Source organism: Passer domesticus, chromosome Z (assembly GCF_036417665.1).
Source record: "Passer domesticus isolate bPasDom1 chromosome Z, bPasDom1.hap1, whole genome shotgun sequence".
NCBI lineage: Eukaryota > Metazoa > Chordata > Aves > Passeriformes > Passeridae > Passer > Passer domesticus.
In genome coordinates, this window is record NC_087512.1 from 47,401,591 (window position 1) to 47,421,496 (window position 19,906).

The following is a 19,906-nucleotide window of genomic DNA, read 5'->3' on the forward strand; positions in this document are numbered from 1 at the left end:
TGTTTGAGGGACACAGTCCTGCTGCCTGTGTCTCTGTTCAATTACACAACATGCCTGTTGGTACACTCTTCTAGCCTGTCTAGATTGTTCTGGACTGCAACCCTTACTTCAAGCGTATAAACTGCAAACCCAGACTGGAGTCATTCACAGATTTTAGTGATGTGCATGATCAAGAGCTGAACACGGAAATGTGAAGACATTAAACAGATTTCAGGACGGACACCTGTGATATTATTATCTGGAGGCCAGTAGTATTACCCACTAACTACTACTTCCCAAGCTCAAACATCTAACCAGTTTTTCACACACAGAATCACAGATCAAAGAATTACTGAATATGCTGATTTGGGAGGAATCAAATCAGATCATTGAGTCCAACTCGTGGCCTTGCACAGGACATTCCCAAGAATCACTCCACATGCCCAACGACATTGTCCCAATGTCTCTTGAACTCTCTCAGACCTGGTGCTGTAACCACTTCTCTGGGGGAGCCGGTGCCACTGTCCAGCCATCCTCTAGGTGAAGAAATTTCTCCCAATATAACCTAAACCTCCTGTGACACAACTTCAGGCCATTCCCTTGGGTTCTGTCACAGCTCACTACAGAGAGATTATCAGTGCCTGCCCCTCTTCCCCTCATGAGGAAGTGGTTAACTGCAATGAGGTCTCCCCTCAGTCTTTTCTTTGGTCTGAACAGACCAAGTGACCTCATTCTTCATACAGCTTCCTTCAAGGACCTTCACTGTTTTTGTCACCCTCATCTAGTAGTTTTTCATTCATCAGACTTTACCATCCCAGCCTGGATGCAGTGATGCCATGGGAGACCCCAGCAAAAGCTTTGCTAAGAATCAAGGCAGATAACGACTTCCATTCTCCCATCATTCATAGATCTTATCATCACAGAAAATAATTAGGTTGATGGACCCTCTTACTTAATGTGCCCAGAAACAGCTTCAAGAGACTTTATCCCACTTAGAACAATGTAGTTTATGTCTTTCAAACTGGGGACTATTGTGCTGTTCTGTTTCTTTCCTTAACTAATTTAAGAGCCATATCACAGGGAGAGAACGTACTCATTTTCCAGCCAAGGTAAAAGGAAAGCTGTAAATGTTTCATGTATGATCATATAAGTAAATTTGTGATAAACTTGTAGTAAAAATATTTTGCTAAGGAGACTCCCCACCACTGCCTTATAACTTCTAAGCCAGTTCCTCTGATAATTTCACAGAATCCATGTTTGTTGGTATTGCAGGGTATCTTCTCTTGGTGTGTCATGCAGACCTTTAATATGATCTTGCTCAGCTTTAGTTTTACCATCTGCATTTAGAAGACCAAATGCTTGATTTTGGCCAGCAGACATTGCAAGTGAAGGAATTCACTCAGAGCACTGGACGGCAGGGTTCAGCCATTTAATCCCCTCCCACACTGCACATATCTAGAATGTAGGCTTAAAGTAACTCAAGTTGCTTTCTGGAGCACTTTGGGAATATTTAAAACTGTCTCATGAAGTACCAGAGCTTACCAACAGGTCTACAGTCCCAGGTAGGTTGCTAATTTAACTGCTCTGTAATGAGTGAGAACTCCCTGTACAAGCCAAGACTGGTACAATAAACATGCACTTGACCTCTCCAATATTTTGGTTTGCATGGTATCCAAAGACAAATCAACAGTCTTTTGATTTACATAGCTACTACTGTCAAGCATACTTAACTTTTAAACAATTTTGAAAAAGACATGTGATTGAGCTCAGCTTCTTCAAACTTCCATGGATCTTTCCTCTAAATGTGTTTTTCTCTCAAAGGGCAAACTGATAAAAAAATCCACAAGACTTCTAATCAATAAGAACAATATACAAATTTATGCCATTCCAGTACTCAAAACTGCATATAAACCCATGGGACAGTTATCAGGTTCAGAAGAGTTCACTTAACTAAGATTAGAATGATTTGACGATTTCCCTGTTTTCTGCGAAGTATAAAACAGTAACCTGAAGAGGGAAGGGGCAGAGAGAGAGGAGAGGGAGTGAGAGAGAGATAAGAGAGAGAGAGAGATAAGGACTTCAACAAAAAATCCAAAGGCTTTAAGAGTTGCAAAACAGTGCACCTGACATAGAAAGAAAGCCCCACATGTTATTTGAGGGACAACCGAAGTCAGGTACTGAAGTCAGCTGTTTGGGCTGACAGAAAGCAGAAGAGCATTAAAGACAAGAAAACATGAAACATAATTTCAGGGTTAGAAGTAGAGCAGCCTAGGAAAAACTCAGCATTATTTAAAATGAAATCTGCCAATTAGTCAAAGTAATTTGGATCATTTGGTTTTGACGATGTTTCAGTGAGTTATGTTTCACCGTTGGGGAAACACCAAGAATTTCTTTGCTCGTGTCTTAATGCTGAACTGGCAGCCCCTAGGTTGTTTAGAAAGTCTCTTTCACTTTGATAAAAATTTAGAGCACTAGAAGAGGCTTTTCCCTGACACAGACTAGTATCAGAAGCACCTCGACAGTAATGCAACCCATACTGCTGTTTTTTACATTCACCAATGCTTCCTAAGTGCTTCAGATATTAGACCAACATTTTTTAATCAAATGCACAGACTCTTGCACTGAAAGAAGTGGAGTCTGTGTAGGTAGTGAGCAATAAAATGCTGTACAAATAACTTCAAATCCTTTTAAATATAAAAGAGCACACACAGCACTAAAAGCTGCTATTCCATGGCAGTAGTCAGTCACTACACACGAGCTGTGGTGTACAAACCTATAGGGTTGCTGGCAATTCCACAGCTTGATAAATCTGTCAGTGAATCTACCATGCAAAGGACACACTAGCCATTAGAAACATAAACTGCTACTGACAAAATCAAAGAACCATGTATGTGACATGTCTCTGGTCAGGAAAAACACAGGGAGCCGTCTAAAGTAAGCTCAGTCAAGCCTTTTTCACTGCACTCAACTGGAACTCTAGTTTATCCAAAAGCCAACTAATATTCCTTCTGTTGATGCAGAATTTTGGTGGCACATAATTAAAGAGCTCAAAGAAAATACCAGTACCACAGAATAATGCACCATTTCAGTGTGCTCAATTTCTACTGTAGTGAGTAGTTTGATACAAACCTTCAAAAAGCTGTTGCAAAACACAAATATTTGTTTTCTAAGAAGAATAAAATGCTTTAGATTACTTCTAACATGAATTCTACTCTCACCAACATTTGATTACATAGGTTAGACAATATCAGAAAGTTGCAGCAAAGAAGCAAAAGTCCAACAACCATACACAGAAAAAAATCCCCTGTTCTCTCCTCATGTTTTCTGAACAACTTTCAGAATCAGAGTAGCTACAATGGCCAGTTACCAAACACAGGACATCCAGGTGATATTTTTTGACAGCAATCCACAAAACAGCCAGGTCAGAAGTGATCACTGGATTTCCACAGCACACAAAAAGTGTTTCCCTTATTCAGTAACACCATGTTTGCTAGCCCATGAATTTGTTGATGAATTTATTATGATCACCATCACTGAAAACACTGTAGCTGTTGCAAGGTGTGATGTGGGTAATTTTTCTGATGAGCTTCACTTTTGTCTAGCTGTTCTTTTTCCAGTGTCCTCTGAAAAAATGTCCAGAGTTCATTTCTGTATGAAAGCCCTGGTGAACATATTATACCACCTCCAGATGGCAAACTGCTTCACAGACTATCAGCCCACTCTGCTACCCCAGTAAATTTTGCTGCTAAAACCTAAAATTCATATATGCGATACTTAACAAAAGCTATGTGGAGAAGTGACAGTTGGTAAAAGTTGCTCAACACATCTTTTTGTCTTGTACATTACTCTGGAATGACAGCTTTTTTATGGCAGTTCTTCTTGCAAGGTAAAGTACTACCTCAGCACTTAATTAAACAATACATGAACAGATTTTCAATTATCAGCAATTTTTACTGCTGACACATCTGAATGTGTGCCTTGATTGGACCACCTCATCTGTTTGGCACTCCAGAGGCAGAACATGGATTTTCACTTTATAGATTCACAAGAAATACCTCATTTTTCAAATAACTGCTTTTTTTCTTCTTTCCTAAAATCTTCTTTCATCCACACATAAAACTAAAGAGTTTTAAGACCTATCATCTCAATGGGAAAACAAGCATATGATCTTGCCCTCAAAAAGACTGTCATAATAAGATGTTTCTGCAATAAAGCCAGTTGATTTGTTTTGTGGGATTTTTCTTTGTTTGGGCGTCTTTTGTTGGGGTTTTTTGCTTGTTTGTGTTTTTGTTTGTTTTGTTTGGGTTATTGTTTTGGGGGTTTTGTCGAGCCAGCAAAAAAGAGTTGCTTGGAGGGCTGTTGTTCTCCCAGAGAAGTAGTTCTCACTCTCACTGTATGAAACCTTGTGTCACTTCTTTTCTCTTCACAAAGTGGGAATTTTCTCAGTGGTTTACAAGTTAGACTACACTTGCTTACTGACAAAGCTTTCAAGGGCTTATGCTTCTCAGCAACATGAAAAGTTATGAACAGGACAACAAATTCAAATCAAAACCATTCAGTCAAAGAATACCTCTCACCTTCCTTCATAAAATTTATCTGGTATGTTACAAAACACAGTCAGAAAACAGTATTTCTGGTCTCTGAAAAGCTGTCAATTCTTATTTAAGTTCAAAATTAGAGCAAGAGTTGACATTAAAAAAAAAATTAAAGTTTAGATTTACCAAATATATTACTGAGATACAAATGCTTTAGCATAAATATGTACTTGCTTAAGATGTCCCTCTCCTCCAAAGAGTTTCCTATGGGAAGATGCCTTCTCCAATACAGAAGCTGGGATACTCTACCTAAACTGACTTTCATTTACAGCCCACAGCTAACACTTAACAAATATTTGATTTTTACCTTCTGAAGTTAGTATAAATCAATTTCTGGTAAAATGTTTTAATTTGAAAGGCCCCAAAAGCCACTTCCAAGTATTTGGAAAGAAAGCACTTCTGGAAGAAAGATAACATTTTATGGAGGTAGGAACTTCCCATTTCATGCTTCAGAGAAAAATTTTGACAGCTTTTTTAATGTGGAAGAAATAATCACTGGTGATTACTATGGAAACAAGTCTGCTGTGAAGATGACAAAGAATCACAGAATAGCTGAGGCTGGAAATGGAAGGGACCACTGGAGGCAGTCATCCTGTCCAACTTCCTTGCTCAAGCTGGACTACCCAGAGCAGGTTGATCAGCACAATGTCCGGATGAGTAATTCCAACATGGGAGATTCCAAAATGTCCCTGGGCAACTTGTGCCAAAATGCAGTCCCTCTGTCCGTTTCCTGATGTTCAGAAGGAAGCTCCTATGCCCCAGTTTGTGCTCACTGCCTCTAATCCTCAATCCCACAACCAGAGTTGTCATAACAGAAGGGAACACAGCTACTACTTTTTCCTTTAAATTTCAGCTGTTTTGCCACTTTTTCAACAGCATGCAACCCACAAATGAGGATGCAAGAACATCATATATTGTCCACTTGATTTTGGGCAAGAATATATTGAGGCCAAATAAAATTATATTATAAAATCATACTGCTGCCTGACTATTTGGAGAACAAGGAAGAAAATCCATTAATTCTTTTTTTTTTCCCAATGTGCATTTGCAACCTTCTGAGTTGCAACATCAACATATACAAAGGCATTTTTATCCTCAGTAGGAGGTAGTATACCAGAGGAAAAGAAATGTACAGTAAAAGAACAGTTAGCTCCCCAACTACACACGTTCAGACAATCAAAAGCCATAAATTTAGAAAACATGCTCAATTTAAAATCTAACTTGGAAAAGTTCAATGCAAGAACTAGAAATGACTATGCCTTAACTCTTTCTTCCTCCTAAAAAAGGCACAATTTGGGAGAAACTTGTGAGTAAAAGTTCTAAATCCACCATTTTAACAATGCAGAATCAATTACTTCTGGCATGTACGTGACAAGAAATAGGAACAGCTACAAACCTTGAACAACAATAGTTCATTAGAACCTGAAAACCTTTTAAAAGCCTTCCACTGCTTCCAATGCTTCCTTTTTTCAGCTTGCTCTTTTCTGTGAAGTTTAAGTAAGAGCAGCACAGTTACCAAGTAGAAGACGCTACATAACTGACTACAAAACAAACTGAATGTAATGCCAAAGCTGTAATTATTGTAAACACAGAATTTACGTACTTATCCAAATGCTCTTACAGCAGAGCAATAAAGCCCATGGCACAATTTATTCGTATTAAGGAAATTCATTACCATACTGTTCACTATCTGTGCTCTCATCTGAAAAAGCTGTAATACAATACAGTGATCAAAACTGAGGACTATCTACTGGAAATACGCAAATTAAGTTCCTTGAACAAAAATACTTCTCTTCCAAAAAATCAACTATATATATTGATGGACTCTTGCATCAAAGATTCTGTTTCTCGTGAACTTAAAAGTCTGATTAACTTCAAAGAGAAAACCTGAAGATACCATATGCTGAAAGATGACAAAAGATTAAGTTTCAGCAGTGCTCAAAGAAGGAAGTCGAGTGCTATTTATTGCACATATTGATTGCTAGCTCAGATTGTCAAAACTTTGTTGTGAGGTGATGGTGTAGTGTGCTTTTATACTTTGTAATAGTTTTGGTTTTGTATCCCCTTATTTTCCCCAAATGGTGTACCCTTTTCTGCACCCCCTCCCTCTACCTGTGTAATCATTCTCCTGTGTTGAGATCATCCCCAAATCCCCGCCCTGGCTCTCTGTCAGTCACTCAACATCCCATCCTCTCTATCCAGAACTTTCGGTCAAAGTCGTTGAGTGATTAGTCCGAGGCCAGGGGTCAGCCCCCAAGTATTATTTTATACGCTATCCCAAATGTCCATCCCTAAGGTTCCATCTCTGGAGGGTCTTTATTGGCCAACAAATGTATCTACCTTCGGTTTCCTCCCCCACCTTTAAATGTAATCTTGAGATTCCTTTTGTTGTACTCTGAGCAAGGCATATCACTGAGGTGTGGGGCTCCTGAGGAGCTCCGAATAAACCTTGGATCGGCTCCCTGCTGAGATTCAGCCTTTATCCTCTACCGATGTCTCCAGTGTCTCCTCTGATGCAAAGGCGACTAGCCCAGCTGCCCTCAGTACCCTCGGGGCACCAGAGCGTGTCCCCCCCTCGCTGTCTGCCAACCCGGGGCTGGCTGGGGTTCACTGGGAGGCACCCAGAGAGATGGAGACAAGGTGACATGTAAGCGACAGAGACCCAGCCATCACTATTTATTACTAGGCAAAATGAGGAAAGAATTTAAAGATGTTTTAAGTACAATGTGAATTTTGCTTACAGTCAGGACAGTCTTTTACCCTGCAAATGATGATATTTGATACAGAAATGAACACAGGGAATCCAACTGTACAATCTTTCCAGAATTAATATGCTTTCTGAATCACTCCCCACATGAAAAAACTGCACACTTAATGAAGCTAATTATCAAGGTACAGGGATGAGCATTTGTTTTTGTAACGGGTTATTTGCTTAGTGTTCAGTGCAGCATACCTAAGCTAGACAAAGTCTACTACCTGAAGCTAGGGCAACAGTTTACCATATTCATTAGGAGGCTACAAAGGTGATGCCAGAGCAAGGCTTAAAAGGTTGGGACAGAGTAAGCTGGTAACAGCAACATGCTTACAGAATATTTTAGTTCCATATTAATATACTTCTCTCCTTCCCCAGCTTTCAGTGACTGAGGTGTGAAGATTACAGGAGAGCTGAATTTGTAAAGGAGGCAGATGCAGAGCAGCAAGAATCAAAGGTTATGCACAAAGCCAGCAGACAGCACACTGGCATGGAGCAAGAATGATCGGGACATGAAGAGATCATAAACAGGCCAGTATGTTTTAACTTAGAGAAGAGGTAACTAAAGGACACAACACTTAAATCTAAAAACGTGAAGTCATAGGTTTACATAATAGTGTGAAAGTCAGTGATCAGACAAGGAAGAGTATCTCTGCAGACTACAGCAAAGATACGATGAAAGAAAAGGCAAAAGGTCAAGGGGCATAATGTAAGGTAAGGAGGGCAATTTTGCAAAACTTCTAAAAGAAGTTACCCAGAATGAGCTTTCACACAGGAAAAACTGGAAAAAGCACTAAGTGTATCTCACATGAAACAGATATCATAGAAGTACATTGTTCAATATTACATAACAAATATCACAGTAATTTTTGGGATAATCACAAATCAGAATATTTAACCTGCCATTTCCTAATTTACAGAAGACGTTTTAAAACTTGAGACTTTACAGGGACAAGAAGCTGCACATGTTGCTCACAGGAGAAAAACAGCAGTAGAAAAACTTCAGGTAGCTGCCTGAATACTGAGGAGCTGAACTGTGATCATCAAACACTATTTTCTAACTCAGAATGGAGAACCAGGAAAGTTATCCTCTTTTCATGGCCATAGCTGAAATTAAACCACACAACACAAGTTTTTTGAGTGCTCTTGGAAGCTCATCCTTTAAGCACACATGGTTCAGTATCACACATAATTGCTTTAACTGTTCATTTTTCCTTCTCTCTTAACCCCGAATGTGCAACAATTCTTTGCTTCTATGACTAGATCTGCTATACCATTGTACAGAAATATCAAAACATCCATTTCTCTCACTGCAGCAGTTTTAAAAATTTATTTCACTCATCCTCCTTTGTACCTGAGGCATACTGCCAAATAATACAAGACTGACAACATTAAGTTAAATGTCTAGCCAATAATCTAGACCAACTAGCATGCTAATGACAATGTATATCTCACCAAAAAGTTTTTTTAAATTGAAAGTGTCAATGCTAACCAGAGACACTTCAGCTTCCTCATCCATCAGAAGACTCATATATTCACTTGTTTCTTAAGTTGGCCAGCAAGCAGATGCTATGTATCAGAAAGCCTGTAACTCCAGTCTAAGCTTATTTGGAAAACATGAAGGACATGGCTGGCACATGAAGTACAGCAACTCCCTAGGGCAAATCCTTCTGCCTTTTCTCTTCCCACCAGCTCAACTGCAGATGCAAGATATAAATACTGCCTCCAGCATTTGGACTACTGCAAAAGCCCATACGAGCTTAGTCCATTCTTCTTTTGTGACACTACCTCAATGACAAGTCCATGTATTTACAGGAACATTTTCAGAACATAGTTTACTTAGCCCCTGAAAAACAGACTTCAAGAACAGGGAGACTGTCCTAGGTGTACTACTACCAGTTAGCAGTATTACTAATTACTAGTAACTAGTAGTAGTAGCAATACTACTAGTAGTCAGTTATATTCAGATTTTTCCTCAATTGCATTGCTCAAATCTTACTAAATTAAGATTAATTTAGCTGTAAATTAAGAAATTTAACCTGTAATTTACCCTGCAATGTAATTACCACATGGCTTTTGTTCCCTGATTAGAACACAAACATAGCAGACATGAGGCATACTTTTTGGTACTACTAATTTCAAGGAAGCAACAAGTTGATTTAGCTAGTGGACAGAACCCAGAACTTCTCAAGCAGGCGCAAAAACACAATCTTGAATTGGAATACAGTAAACAGCTGGAAGCACTCCTTAAAAAAAACTGCTAGATTTGTGGGGGTTTTGTAAGATCTTCCAAACTCCATCCCACTCTAGTGCAATTGCAGCTTTATGCACTGGCCTAACAGCAAGATTTTCTATTAAGATATCTCTTAGGAATGACATGGAAAAAAGGCAATCCCAGCAGAGGAATGTGGAGTGAACACATTCCCAGAAAGCAGAGGATGGAGATATCAGGAGATTCGCGAAGTCATCTTGAAGAAACAGTGATGGGTTACTATAAAAGCTTCCCAATTATTCACAGCAATTAAAAATCAAGGTTGTTGACCCAGTAACTTACCATTTTACAGAGGGAAAAGCATTTAAGTAACTTCATAAGTAAAAGCAGGGAGAGGGCCAAAATAATACCTTCAAGGAGATGAAAGGAGGAGCAAGAAGACAAAATCATTATTGAAATCAGAGGGAGTTACTCTGTGCAACCTTTGTTCCCATTGCCAGGGCACAGCCTCCACATTTCCAGAATATCCTCAGGACATGCTCTATTCAGGAGCAAGCAGAGCACCAGAGTGCTAGTAAAGTAAATGTGGAAGACACGACCCAGCCAGTTCCACAGACAGACAAATATGTTTGATTAAGTGTGGCCAGAATTGTTCAGCTAAGGGGTGTTTATCCTTATCTGTTTAACATGGTTCTGCAATTAATGGACAAGGCAGGCCTTCAGAGTTTCAAAGCAATCCATTTCAAAGCAATCCTCATTTCCTAGTCTATTAAATCAGCAACAGGCACAACCTGGGGTCAAATAGAAGAAAAATATACAACAAAATTATGACAGTATTTTTACAATAGCAAGTGAGGAGCAAATAAAGTGACTGATGAAATTCAGTGCCAGTAACTACAAAGGAGTCCACGCAAGGAGAAAGCTCATTCCAGCTACACTTGCGGACAAAAACCTTCCTTTTGCCTTCTCCCCTTCTGTAGTCCCCTTAAGAACCTGTAAATACTTAGAGAACACTGATTAAATAGATGGTTGTGGGGAAAAGCAAGAAGACAGCACACAGACCTGGACTGTTCAGCTTTTAAATTGCCTAAATGAGTACAATACTGCCAAAAAGAACATTGATGAAGAACACTCACTGTGCCTCAAAAGAAGTCCAGCCCACTGAACACAATATGCCAGGTAGAAACTTCCCCCTCTGGAAGTCCTGACCAGAACTTCTTGAAGCTTGGTAATATGGTGGGACAGGTACAATCAGCTTGTATTTGTCAGATACTGGCTTAGGACTAGCCAGTCCTAAGCCAGTCCTAAGCCCCCCCCCTTCAGACTTCTAAGTCCAGCTGTAGACAGCTTCCAGGTTTTGGAAGTCTTCAGTACTTTGTGTACTGAAGTATGGTGGTGGTATCAGTAAAGCTGCAAGACAGAACTGGGCACTATCAAGACTGACAGCAGTCCTTTTCAGGAGACATTGTGTGGTTACTGGGGACAGGCAGTTGATCACAGCCCTAGTAGTTCCTACAAGACTAGTAAGTGCCCAAACAGGGCAAAAGAACATTCCTGACGCCAGCTCAGATAAAATCTATATGAAACTTTCTCCTCACTGTAAAAGCAGTCTGCTTCATTACAGCTTTTCTTTTCTGCACCATCTGTTTGCAGCACTTTGCTGCCTCTCCAAGCACAACAAGAATGTAAGTAAAAGGATTCTGCACCATGAAGAAAAAAGCATGTCATGTTGTTTCCTGGTTCAGAAGCCCAATACCAACCCTCTGATTTTCCTGGAACATGACCAAGCATGAGCTGTCAATTTCTAGCAGTATACAAGCACTTAGGGAAGGCTAAATTTCTTTAGATAGCTCAACACTTAGCATGTGACAGACCCTTCTGGACTCAGGTACCTGGGGAATGAAATCAGAGGGAAGAATAGCAGATAACATTAGAGCTACAGAAGTCAAAAGATAAGAATTTCTGAAGGAAATTATGGTTTTGTTTCTCTTCTTCCTCAAGACACCCAGAGGTGATGGATGGTAAGACAAGTTGGAACACTGGGAAACAGTATTAGGAATGAGGCTCTGAGTATCAAGGAAATCAACAAAGGTATGTGTGGCCAAGACTTAACAGTGGGAAAAATGGAACTGGAGAGAGCTCCTGCCAGACACAAGCTCAACCTGTCTAAAACTAGAATATTTCTACTTCTTCTAATAGTGGGATGTTATAACATCTTCAAAATATCCTTTCAAGATAGTCCAGCACAGAGCAGCAATTGAAGTAAGTGCTCTCAATACAATCTCTCAGAAAATTGAAAGCCTTGCTTAATGCTCCTAATAGACCTAGGTCCAGATCTTCTTTCAAGAGACACTTTGAGAGAGAAAAGCACAATTCAGATGATAGAATTCAAGTACCAGTAGTTTGCCTCAATAAACCATTTAATTTAATGTTATTTCTCCTAGAATCAGATGACTAAGCTATGCTCTGGATTTCTAGACACAGATCCTCACTTGTCTAACTGCCAATGTGCCTACATTATTTTCATAACAGAAGCAACACCTTATTGTGGGAAACTCGCTAAGTTTTTACAGGAAACTGTTTCAAAAAATGTCAACCATACTAAAAAGCTTATGAGAACGAATAAGTTGAAAATAACCATGATGCAAAAATGTTTTTAATGAACAGTTCATCTGGGGGAGGAAGTGCAGTCAAACACTTAGCTCCATATGACAGGGTTAATACATTTCTGTGAAATGATAACATGTTTCTGGGTGATAAGGGCAATTCAGGTTTTCTGCTTTTCACTTGATATGAAAGAAAAGCTGTCTGATATTCATTATATGTCTTGTACATGGTTTACATTGTATTTGCTTGTTCATATCAAGTACCAGACAAAAAGCAACAACCCTGCACTATTACTGTAAAGGGGGAAAGTACTGGGGCTGCGTGAGCATACCATATAGCAGAGTCAGATAAAAACTACATTCAGTAGACGAGGCTGGCATTTACCAGCCTGCAAGCGTATGCTTTGCAATATTATTTGGGGTCAGGCAGGAAGGATCAGTACCTCAGAGTGAGAGGTCTCTAGCTTCAGTCCCCTGATTTGTGAGGACTACTCAAAATTGCAGTTACAGAGTGCATAAGCTATTTTCTTTGATTCAAGAACAATCTGAATCATGTAAATGAAGGTAAAGTTCAAAGAAATATCTGCACATTGAGGCCTTTGTGTGTGTCAAATTTTTCAGTCACTTTACACTACTGTAAAACTGTATTCAACAGAAAAAATACTTTTCTTCCTGAAAAAACAAGTTTACTCTCTTTTTCTCTTCCTCCCAAGTTCCCAGGTATATATACCTTCATCACTGATGCTATCTCTATCATTATTTCCACATGGTGAATTTTTTACAGAAAATTTTAAAAATCAATGCCATCACTATTTATTTACTTTTACAAAGCACTCACTTGTGTTTACTGTGTATATCCTAAAGAGTATCAAAACGGATTGCAGTAGGTACAATGGATGATAAAAGGAGGAAACAAATACCACCTGAAAGTTACTACACAGGCAGAAAAAAAGTGGTTGCAATCTCTTTGCTTTCTTTTCTTGATTACATGTTAGAGCAACACTACCAATGAGGGAAACACTTCCAGATTTCCTACATACTGTAGGTATGTATCTGTAAGAACATCCAGTGAACCTGGACAGGTCGTTTACCTCAGTTAACATCTACTTCTAGTGTTAAATTGTAGCAGTACATTCATTCATTTCAGGAGTACAGTGGTCAGAAGCCAGGTGGTAATGTGCAGTTACTTCTGCTATTCCTAGATGGACCTTAAGAATACATGAGGCTATTATCCTAGAAACACAGTTTTTGGGATATTCCTTATATTGAATCTACATAGCTAATAAAAGGGTAGATGCCTGATTCAGAGCTTGGTAACATGAAGTAGAGAAAACATACATGCACAAGCCAAATGCTTTATGAACTCTGAAAAGACCAAGGCTGTCCTTATCTCCCTGAAGCACCCAATGCTAACCTAACACTCAAAAAACTACCACAAACCAAACCAGCTCTTGCACATGTCTTGATTTCACCTTCTTCCTTTGTTTTGTCCCAAAGATCCACAGTATCACACACAGATATCACACTGAAAAGAAACACTGAAGCACTTCTCACAATAGATTCAGATGGTGTTCTTTAAAGAGACTGCACATCATCACGGTGAAAGCTCCATAGAGGGACACTCTACCTATGAGCTCCTGAAAAAGCCCCATACCTACTCATTCCAGTGAAAAACGGATCCCTTCAAACACAAATCAAAAAATTTTCTTCAAACAATACAGATGTCTTTGATCACTTTGGAAAGGCTAGAAATGGGCATGTTTTCACCACAGTACAAAATACTAGATGGGTCAGCTACAGCAACACCAGCTGATGCTTTCAAATACGTTTTTTCTTGGTATGCAAACCAAGTGCTACTTGGAAAGGAGCACTTCCTTACAAGCACTAGGACAGAAGTCATTTCCCTTTTCTCCTTACTCATAAATCCATGCACTCTTCCAGAAACATGGTTTCACTGCTGAGTAAAGTTTATTACTCTCTATTCCTGTCAACAACCTTGCTGACCTCTGTCCTTACATGAAAATATGTTATTGAAGCTCCATCCATTCTTGTGATGGATGTGACTGCTTTCTAAAGTTTACTCTGAACATCACAGCCACTGACATTTTACCAGAAGATGGGTATTAGATAGACATAATACATCTTTGCAAAAACATGATCAAAAATCTAGGTACCAGATTTACAAAGACAACAGAAGTGCAGAAATTTCAATAAAATGGCAAAGCAGAAGGTCAGTCATAAGTAGATTTTACTGAAAATCACAGATTAGTCTGAACATTACTGTTTCCATTCCATTTATATAGCTGGATTATTTCTGCAGCTTTGTTAATTCTGCAGTTGCTTTCTCTCTGATGGGGGGAAGGGGGAACCAACACAGACACACACAAAAAACCCCTAAACAAAACAAACAAACAAAACCCCACACATAAACACACTACTACAAAGCCCCCACAATTTTCTGAAAGCTTCCAAGGTTAAGTTGAAAACTTGAAATCCCCAAAAAGCTAAGCAAAAGACATGATACACAAAACTCTATCTACATCAAAAGTTCTGGTTTAGCATTTCAATTGGAATTTCATTATTTTATTTTTTTAATAATTCTAGACCTTTCCCCAATGGCAAACTCACAAGTACAAAGAGCATCTTTATTTCTGACAAGCAAGTAATGTAGTAGGATTCATAGCCTTTATCTAGCTCCTTCTGTATATTTATACTTCTTTCTTCAATATAATGGCTGCAATGAAGTTCGCTTTCAATTTTAAATCCAAGGTATAGGATGTGAAACCCAGAAAATCCTGCCTTTAGGGTCAACTAAACTACCCTTTTCAGCTGTAGAACTTTTCTACAAAGTTCTACAGCTGAAACTCTCTACGTCATAAGCAATCACAAACCAGAAAATACAACATGATGAATTCACTCTACTTCCCTGCATTAGCTTTTTCACCCAATTCATCATACAATTCATCTTGCTCCAGGACACCTATGAAAGAAGTTGTGCTTCCTTCCTCAAGCAACTGTCTTGGAGCTGTGACAAAGTCATGACATCAAAATCTTTTGTGTAGACAAAAGTCAGATAACACACACATGCAGGCAGTGTTTGTCAGCACTGGTTACTTATATGTATAATTAGAGAATTTCTTCAGACCACCTTGTGTGGCAAGGTTTTGGTGGCCAGCTACAGGGATAACCTCTGTCAGCAGATGTCAGAAGCTTCCTCTATGTACAAGAGCCAGTGCAGCCAGCTCCAAAACAGAACCACCAGTGGCCAAGGCCAAGCCCATCGGTGATGGTGACTTCATCTCTAAGAGTGCTTACTTAAGAAGGGGAAAAACTGCTGCACAACAGCAGCAAAGCAGACCTCAAGGTCAGTGAAAATTCTGCTCCAGGCACTGGAGCAAAAATTCTTCTGCTGAAGACTATGATGAGGCAAGCTATCCCTCTGCAGCCCACTGAGATCCATGGTGCAGCAGGGATCACCTGCAGCCCACAGAGGACTCTACACCTTAGCAGGTGCCTGAAGGAGGCTGTAACCATGCTGGAAGACATTCTAGGGCAGTTCATGAAGAACTGCAGCCCATGGGAAGGACTCATACTAGAGAAGTTGGGAGGGACCTCACGCTGCAGCAGGGAAAGAAGGTGAGGAGGGAGGAGCAGCAGAGACAAGTGTGATAAACTGACCACAGCCCCCATCCCTCATTTCCTGAACCACTCAGATGGAAGAGAAGAGAAATATGGAGCTGAAGCTGAACCTGGGAAGAAGGGAGGGGTGGGTGAAAGATGTTTTAAGGTTTGTTTTTATTTCTCATTATCCTTCTCTGGCTTTTCATTGGCAGTTAATTAAATGAACTTCTCCAAACCAAGTCTGGTTTGCTGTGACTATACCTGCTGAACCTTCTGTCATACTTTTTCTTCACCATCCAGATGAGGAAGGTGAGTGATTAGAGTGGCTTTGGTGGGCACCTTGTGTTCAGTCAAACTTATCACAACATAACCTCCTTTCTCCACTGAATTTTACTTTAGTTTTCATATTGTCTTATATGTTCTGCCCAAATGAACTATACTCTAGAATTTGCTTCATGTCTCCTAATTCAGTAACATGCTACAGAGGCAATGTGAATTTAGTATTTCCTTCTCTGTAGTTGCCAATTCTCAGCTTGTGACATCCTCTTTGACTTAGTAAGGTAAAGCATCTCATTCCTGGGTGATCTCGCCTGGCTAGTTATCACCCATTCTCACTCTATTCCATCAGGACTTCCCACAACCCCATCACACTCTTACCTTTCTCAAGTAAACAAGACCCAGCTCTCCCAAACACTCCTACTACCATAGCTCCTTGTGCTCCAACTGATACTCATGGTAACATCTGAAAGCAAAAGCAGCAACACAGATGCATGTCAGCCAATACCTGTGACATATCCACATAGCTCAGCAGTTTTCAGTTGTTTGTCTAGCAGCTTAGCAGCCAAAATACCCCTCTGACATGAAAACTTTGAGAAGGAGGATAAGTTACTGCAGTTATATCCAGGTCATTTTAAGAGACTGTCTTCTTTTGGTATTTTTATACAACTGAACAAACCACCACTGTTGCTCTTAATAAAGGCATACCTCTGTCCAGTCCAGAACACAGGGCTCCCACATTTACACAAAAAGTATATACACAGATTTAAAGATACATATATAGTCCAGTTTTCTTTTAAGCATATTTCAGCTGCAGACAAGATCTCAGTAAGTAGCGTACAGAACTGGAAGAGAAGTTTCAAAGTAGCTGGGTCATCCAGTCCCAACAGCCAATCATTAGCTATACTACTCCATAGTGTAGACAAGTTTCACAAAAAACCCCTGTAGTTTCCAATGCATTCAACACACATAATTCTACGAAACCATAGAGCCAGTTTCAGCAAACTTTTTTTTATACCTTACATAATGCACTGAGGCAATTAGAAGCAGAGGACTGTGGCCACTGCCAAGTGGCAGACATTTTTAAGAGATACAGAGATGACTGTTTATATATATGAGGTATCTAAGTTTGTGTGTCTGTCTGTGAGCATTTCCACATGCATGTGCTGTTTGTCTCTAGAAGCAAACACTCAAAGTATGCATGTCAAAAGAAAGAAGGTTAGAACTTAAGACACTGGATTTAATATCAGTCATCACCAGTTTTGAACTCTCAAGACTTCTTTAAGATCACCAGTATGTTAATAAAAGTAATAGCAAGTGGAAAAATAGAGAATAGTCAACATAAATATACATGTAAAGGAGACTTCAAATGAGTAACAACCTTGTGACTTGAGGTATATCAGTTTTTTGTTTCAGCACACTACATTTTTCAATTTCAACAGCTTCTGTGTTATCTTCAAAGCAAAACAAAGATTTCTAATAGCCTCTCTATAGTACTGAAGTGGACTTCTGGAAGAATTTCTCTTGCTCTTCTCTTTACAAATACAGATTTCGGAGTACAGTAGCACATGACTGTTAAACATCAGCATAAAGAGTGAAATCAACACAGACCAGTAGATCAGACATTAACTCACAATACTTGATTTGCAAAGCTGAAGCATGACTATTTGTGGTTGATGGTGAGAATTATGTCTACACTTCTGAAGGCAACAGAGCAAATCTGCTCCTCAAACCTGCCTCCATCTGCTCTGTTTCACAACGCTTTCTGGAAAGCAACATCTGCAGTGCCTGGGTGAGTAAATTTAGAATTTAAGCGCTCACTGCTCACGTTTTTCCAAAACAAATTATGCTATAACCAGAGCAAATCTCTGCAAGTTCAGATTTAACTAGAGATCAGACTGCCACATTTCTTTGTAATATATACAACAACCAAAGTCTACTTCCCCCTCTTTTGTAAGTAATAAATTCGTAACAACAGCAGCTTGCTCCATGTGCAAAAGTGTTTCTTGGTAACACCGTAAAAAGAAAGTTCTAAGCCCAGTTTTGCAGTGAGGATAAAATCCTCACAAGAAATCCAAGCAGTTGAAGCAAGACAGCATTTTGTTTCCGGTGCTGAGAATCACTTTCATGCCCCAGAAATGTATCTCCCAGGACACAATTCTTCACCCTCAGCCTGCTGGCTGTACTTTTCATTGAGCACACTGGGCAGCCCTAGAGAACAGGTAACCACAAGTCCTGGTCTTCCCTCTCTTAAGACTTTGTGATAGCTCTCCCATTTTGATGTCACTGCTCCAATGATAACGTAAAAAGCTTCAGCGGTCACAAGAATGCTGAAGGTAATAATCTGCATAGAGATGCAATTCAGACCACGAAAGATTTTTCACTGCACTTTGAAATTTGTTTCTTCAGCAACAGTCTTGAAATAGACAAGCTTAATCTGCCTGGGAGGTAGCAAAAGCAAGGAAAATGCTGGACAGCCATAAGGATGATCCAGGACGTTCCAGCATGACTCCTCAAATGAGCTGAGGGGTGCACAAGGTTTTTAAACACAAGGAGCAGCAAACCCAAGACAGCAAGGCAAAGGTTAAAAACACAAATATTTTATAGGAAATCACCTCTTCAATTCATCACATGGACTGACTGCAAGGAAGAGGCTGATACCCACACTCCAAAGAGGTACCACATAGGCCCCAACATGGCTGAAAATTTATTTTCAGTACCATACACAGCTGTTAGGAACTTGAAATTTCAAGCATCTATAAGTTGGTGGTCTACATAAGAGAACACACAAGTGTATTTGTTAGCCACAATTCTCCAGATGCACTGTGTCTACAACCCAAGAACAATGGGGTTATCAGACCAAAATAGTAGTTTTGATGAGTTACCCTGCTTCTCAAAACAGAACAAAGTCTCCCAGAATGAGCATTTCAAAGTACCTTTTATGTCTGAAAAAAACATACTTGCGCCTTTGGATATACTGATTGAGTTAGCACAGCATAACTTTCTAGCACAGGTAATCCCTAAGCAGTGCAAAGACACTGCACAACAAATATCAAAGCATGTCAGTATGCAGATATTCAACAGTCATACCAACCATACTAACCAATATTAAAGTATTCTCACCTACTGCTCTCTATAGCAATCATAAGATCTTTCATGGTTATGCTAGACCTTCCTCTTAAAGAGGTGCAATAAACCTTAGACAACATTTGTTTTTCAAATTGTGTAAATTTCAGATCTTTAGAAGATCAAAATTAAAACCACTCCCGGTGGCAATCATCCAGGTATCTCTTTTCTGGACAACCAACCCTATTCTGAAAATCCATAGAGACATAAAAGGCCATAACTAGATATGGTGCCTTGAAAACGAAGCCAGCAGAAAATGGAGAAACAAAAAGGTGCAGAAGAACTAAGTTATTAGAAACAGCTTCCTCTCTATGACATCAGTCATAGATTTTTTTCAAGCCGGTAATGCAGCATCCAAAAATACCTGGTAGGAAACTAAAACTTGACATCATGCAGAAACGTAATGCTACAAATGAAACAAATGACACTACTCTTTGTTTTTAAAATGCTTTAAAACCACTTTTGCCCCAACCTAGCTGAAGACTCGGTAACTCCAGAACAATGGCATCCTCCTTTTGCTTCACTGCCCAACCTGCTACACATCCTCCACACAGCCCATAAACAAGAGATACAGATGATGCTTCAGATAATTCACAGTAAACAAGTCCATAACAATATGCACAACTCACTTGCTTTGAAAATTCTGTTTTACCACATAGATGTTTTAAGAGTGATCCTCAAAAGAAATCAGTTGTTACATGAACATCAGAAATAATGAAAATCTGCATTGTGGAATTTT

At 39.5% G+C, this 19,906-nt stretch overlaps 1 protein-coding gene across 2 annotated transcripts in view; it reads right to left on the reverse strand.

The window, feature by feature from the left end:
* RNF38 (ring finger protein 38) overlaps positions 1-19,906 on the reverse strand; it is a 106,163-nt gene that overhangs the window by 75,816 nt on the left and 10,441 nt on the right. Inside the window, exon 2 of one of the 2 annotated variants that reach the window (XM_064404703.1) lies at positions 16,423-16,507. The exons of the other annotated variant lie outside the window; for it this stretch is intronic. Within the exon in view, the coding sequence (XP_064260773.1) occupies positions 16,423-16,471 (49 nt within the window). The 5' untranslated portion in view covers positions 16,472-16,507. The remainder of the gene's footprint in view (positions 1-16,422; positions 16,508-19,906) is intronic. 2 annotated transcript variants of the gene reach the window in all.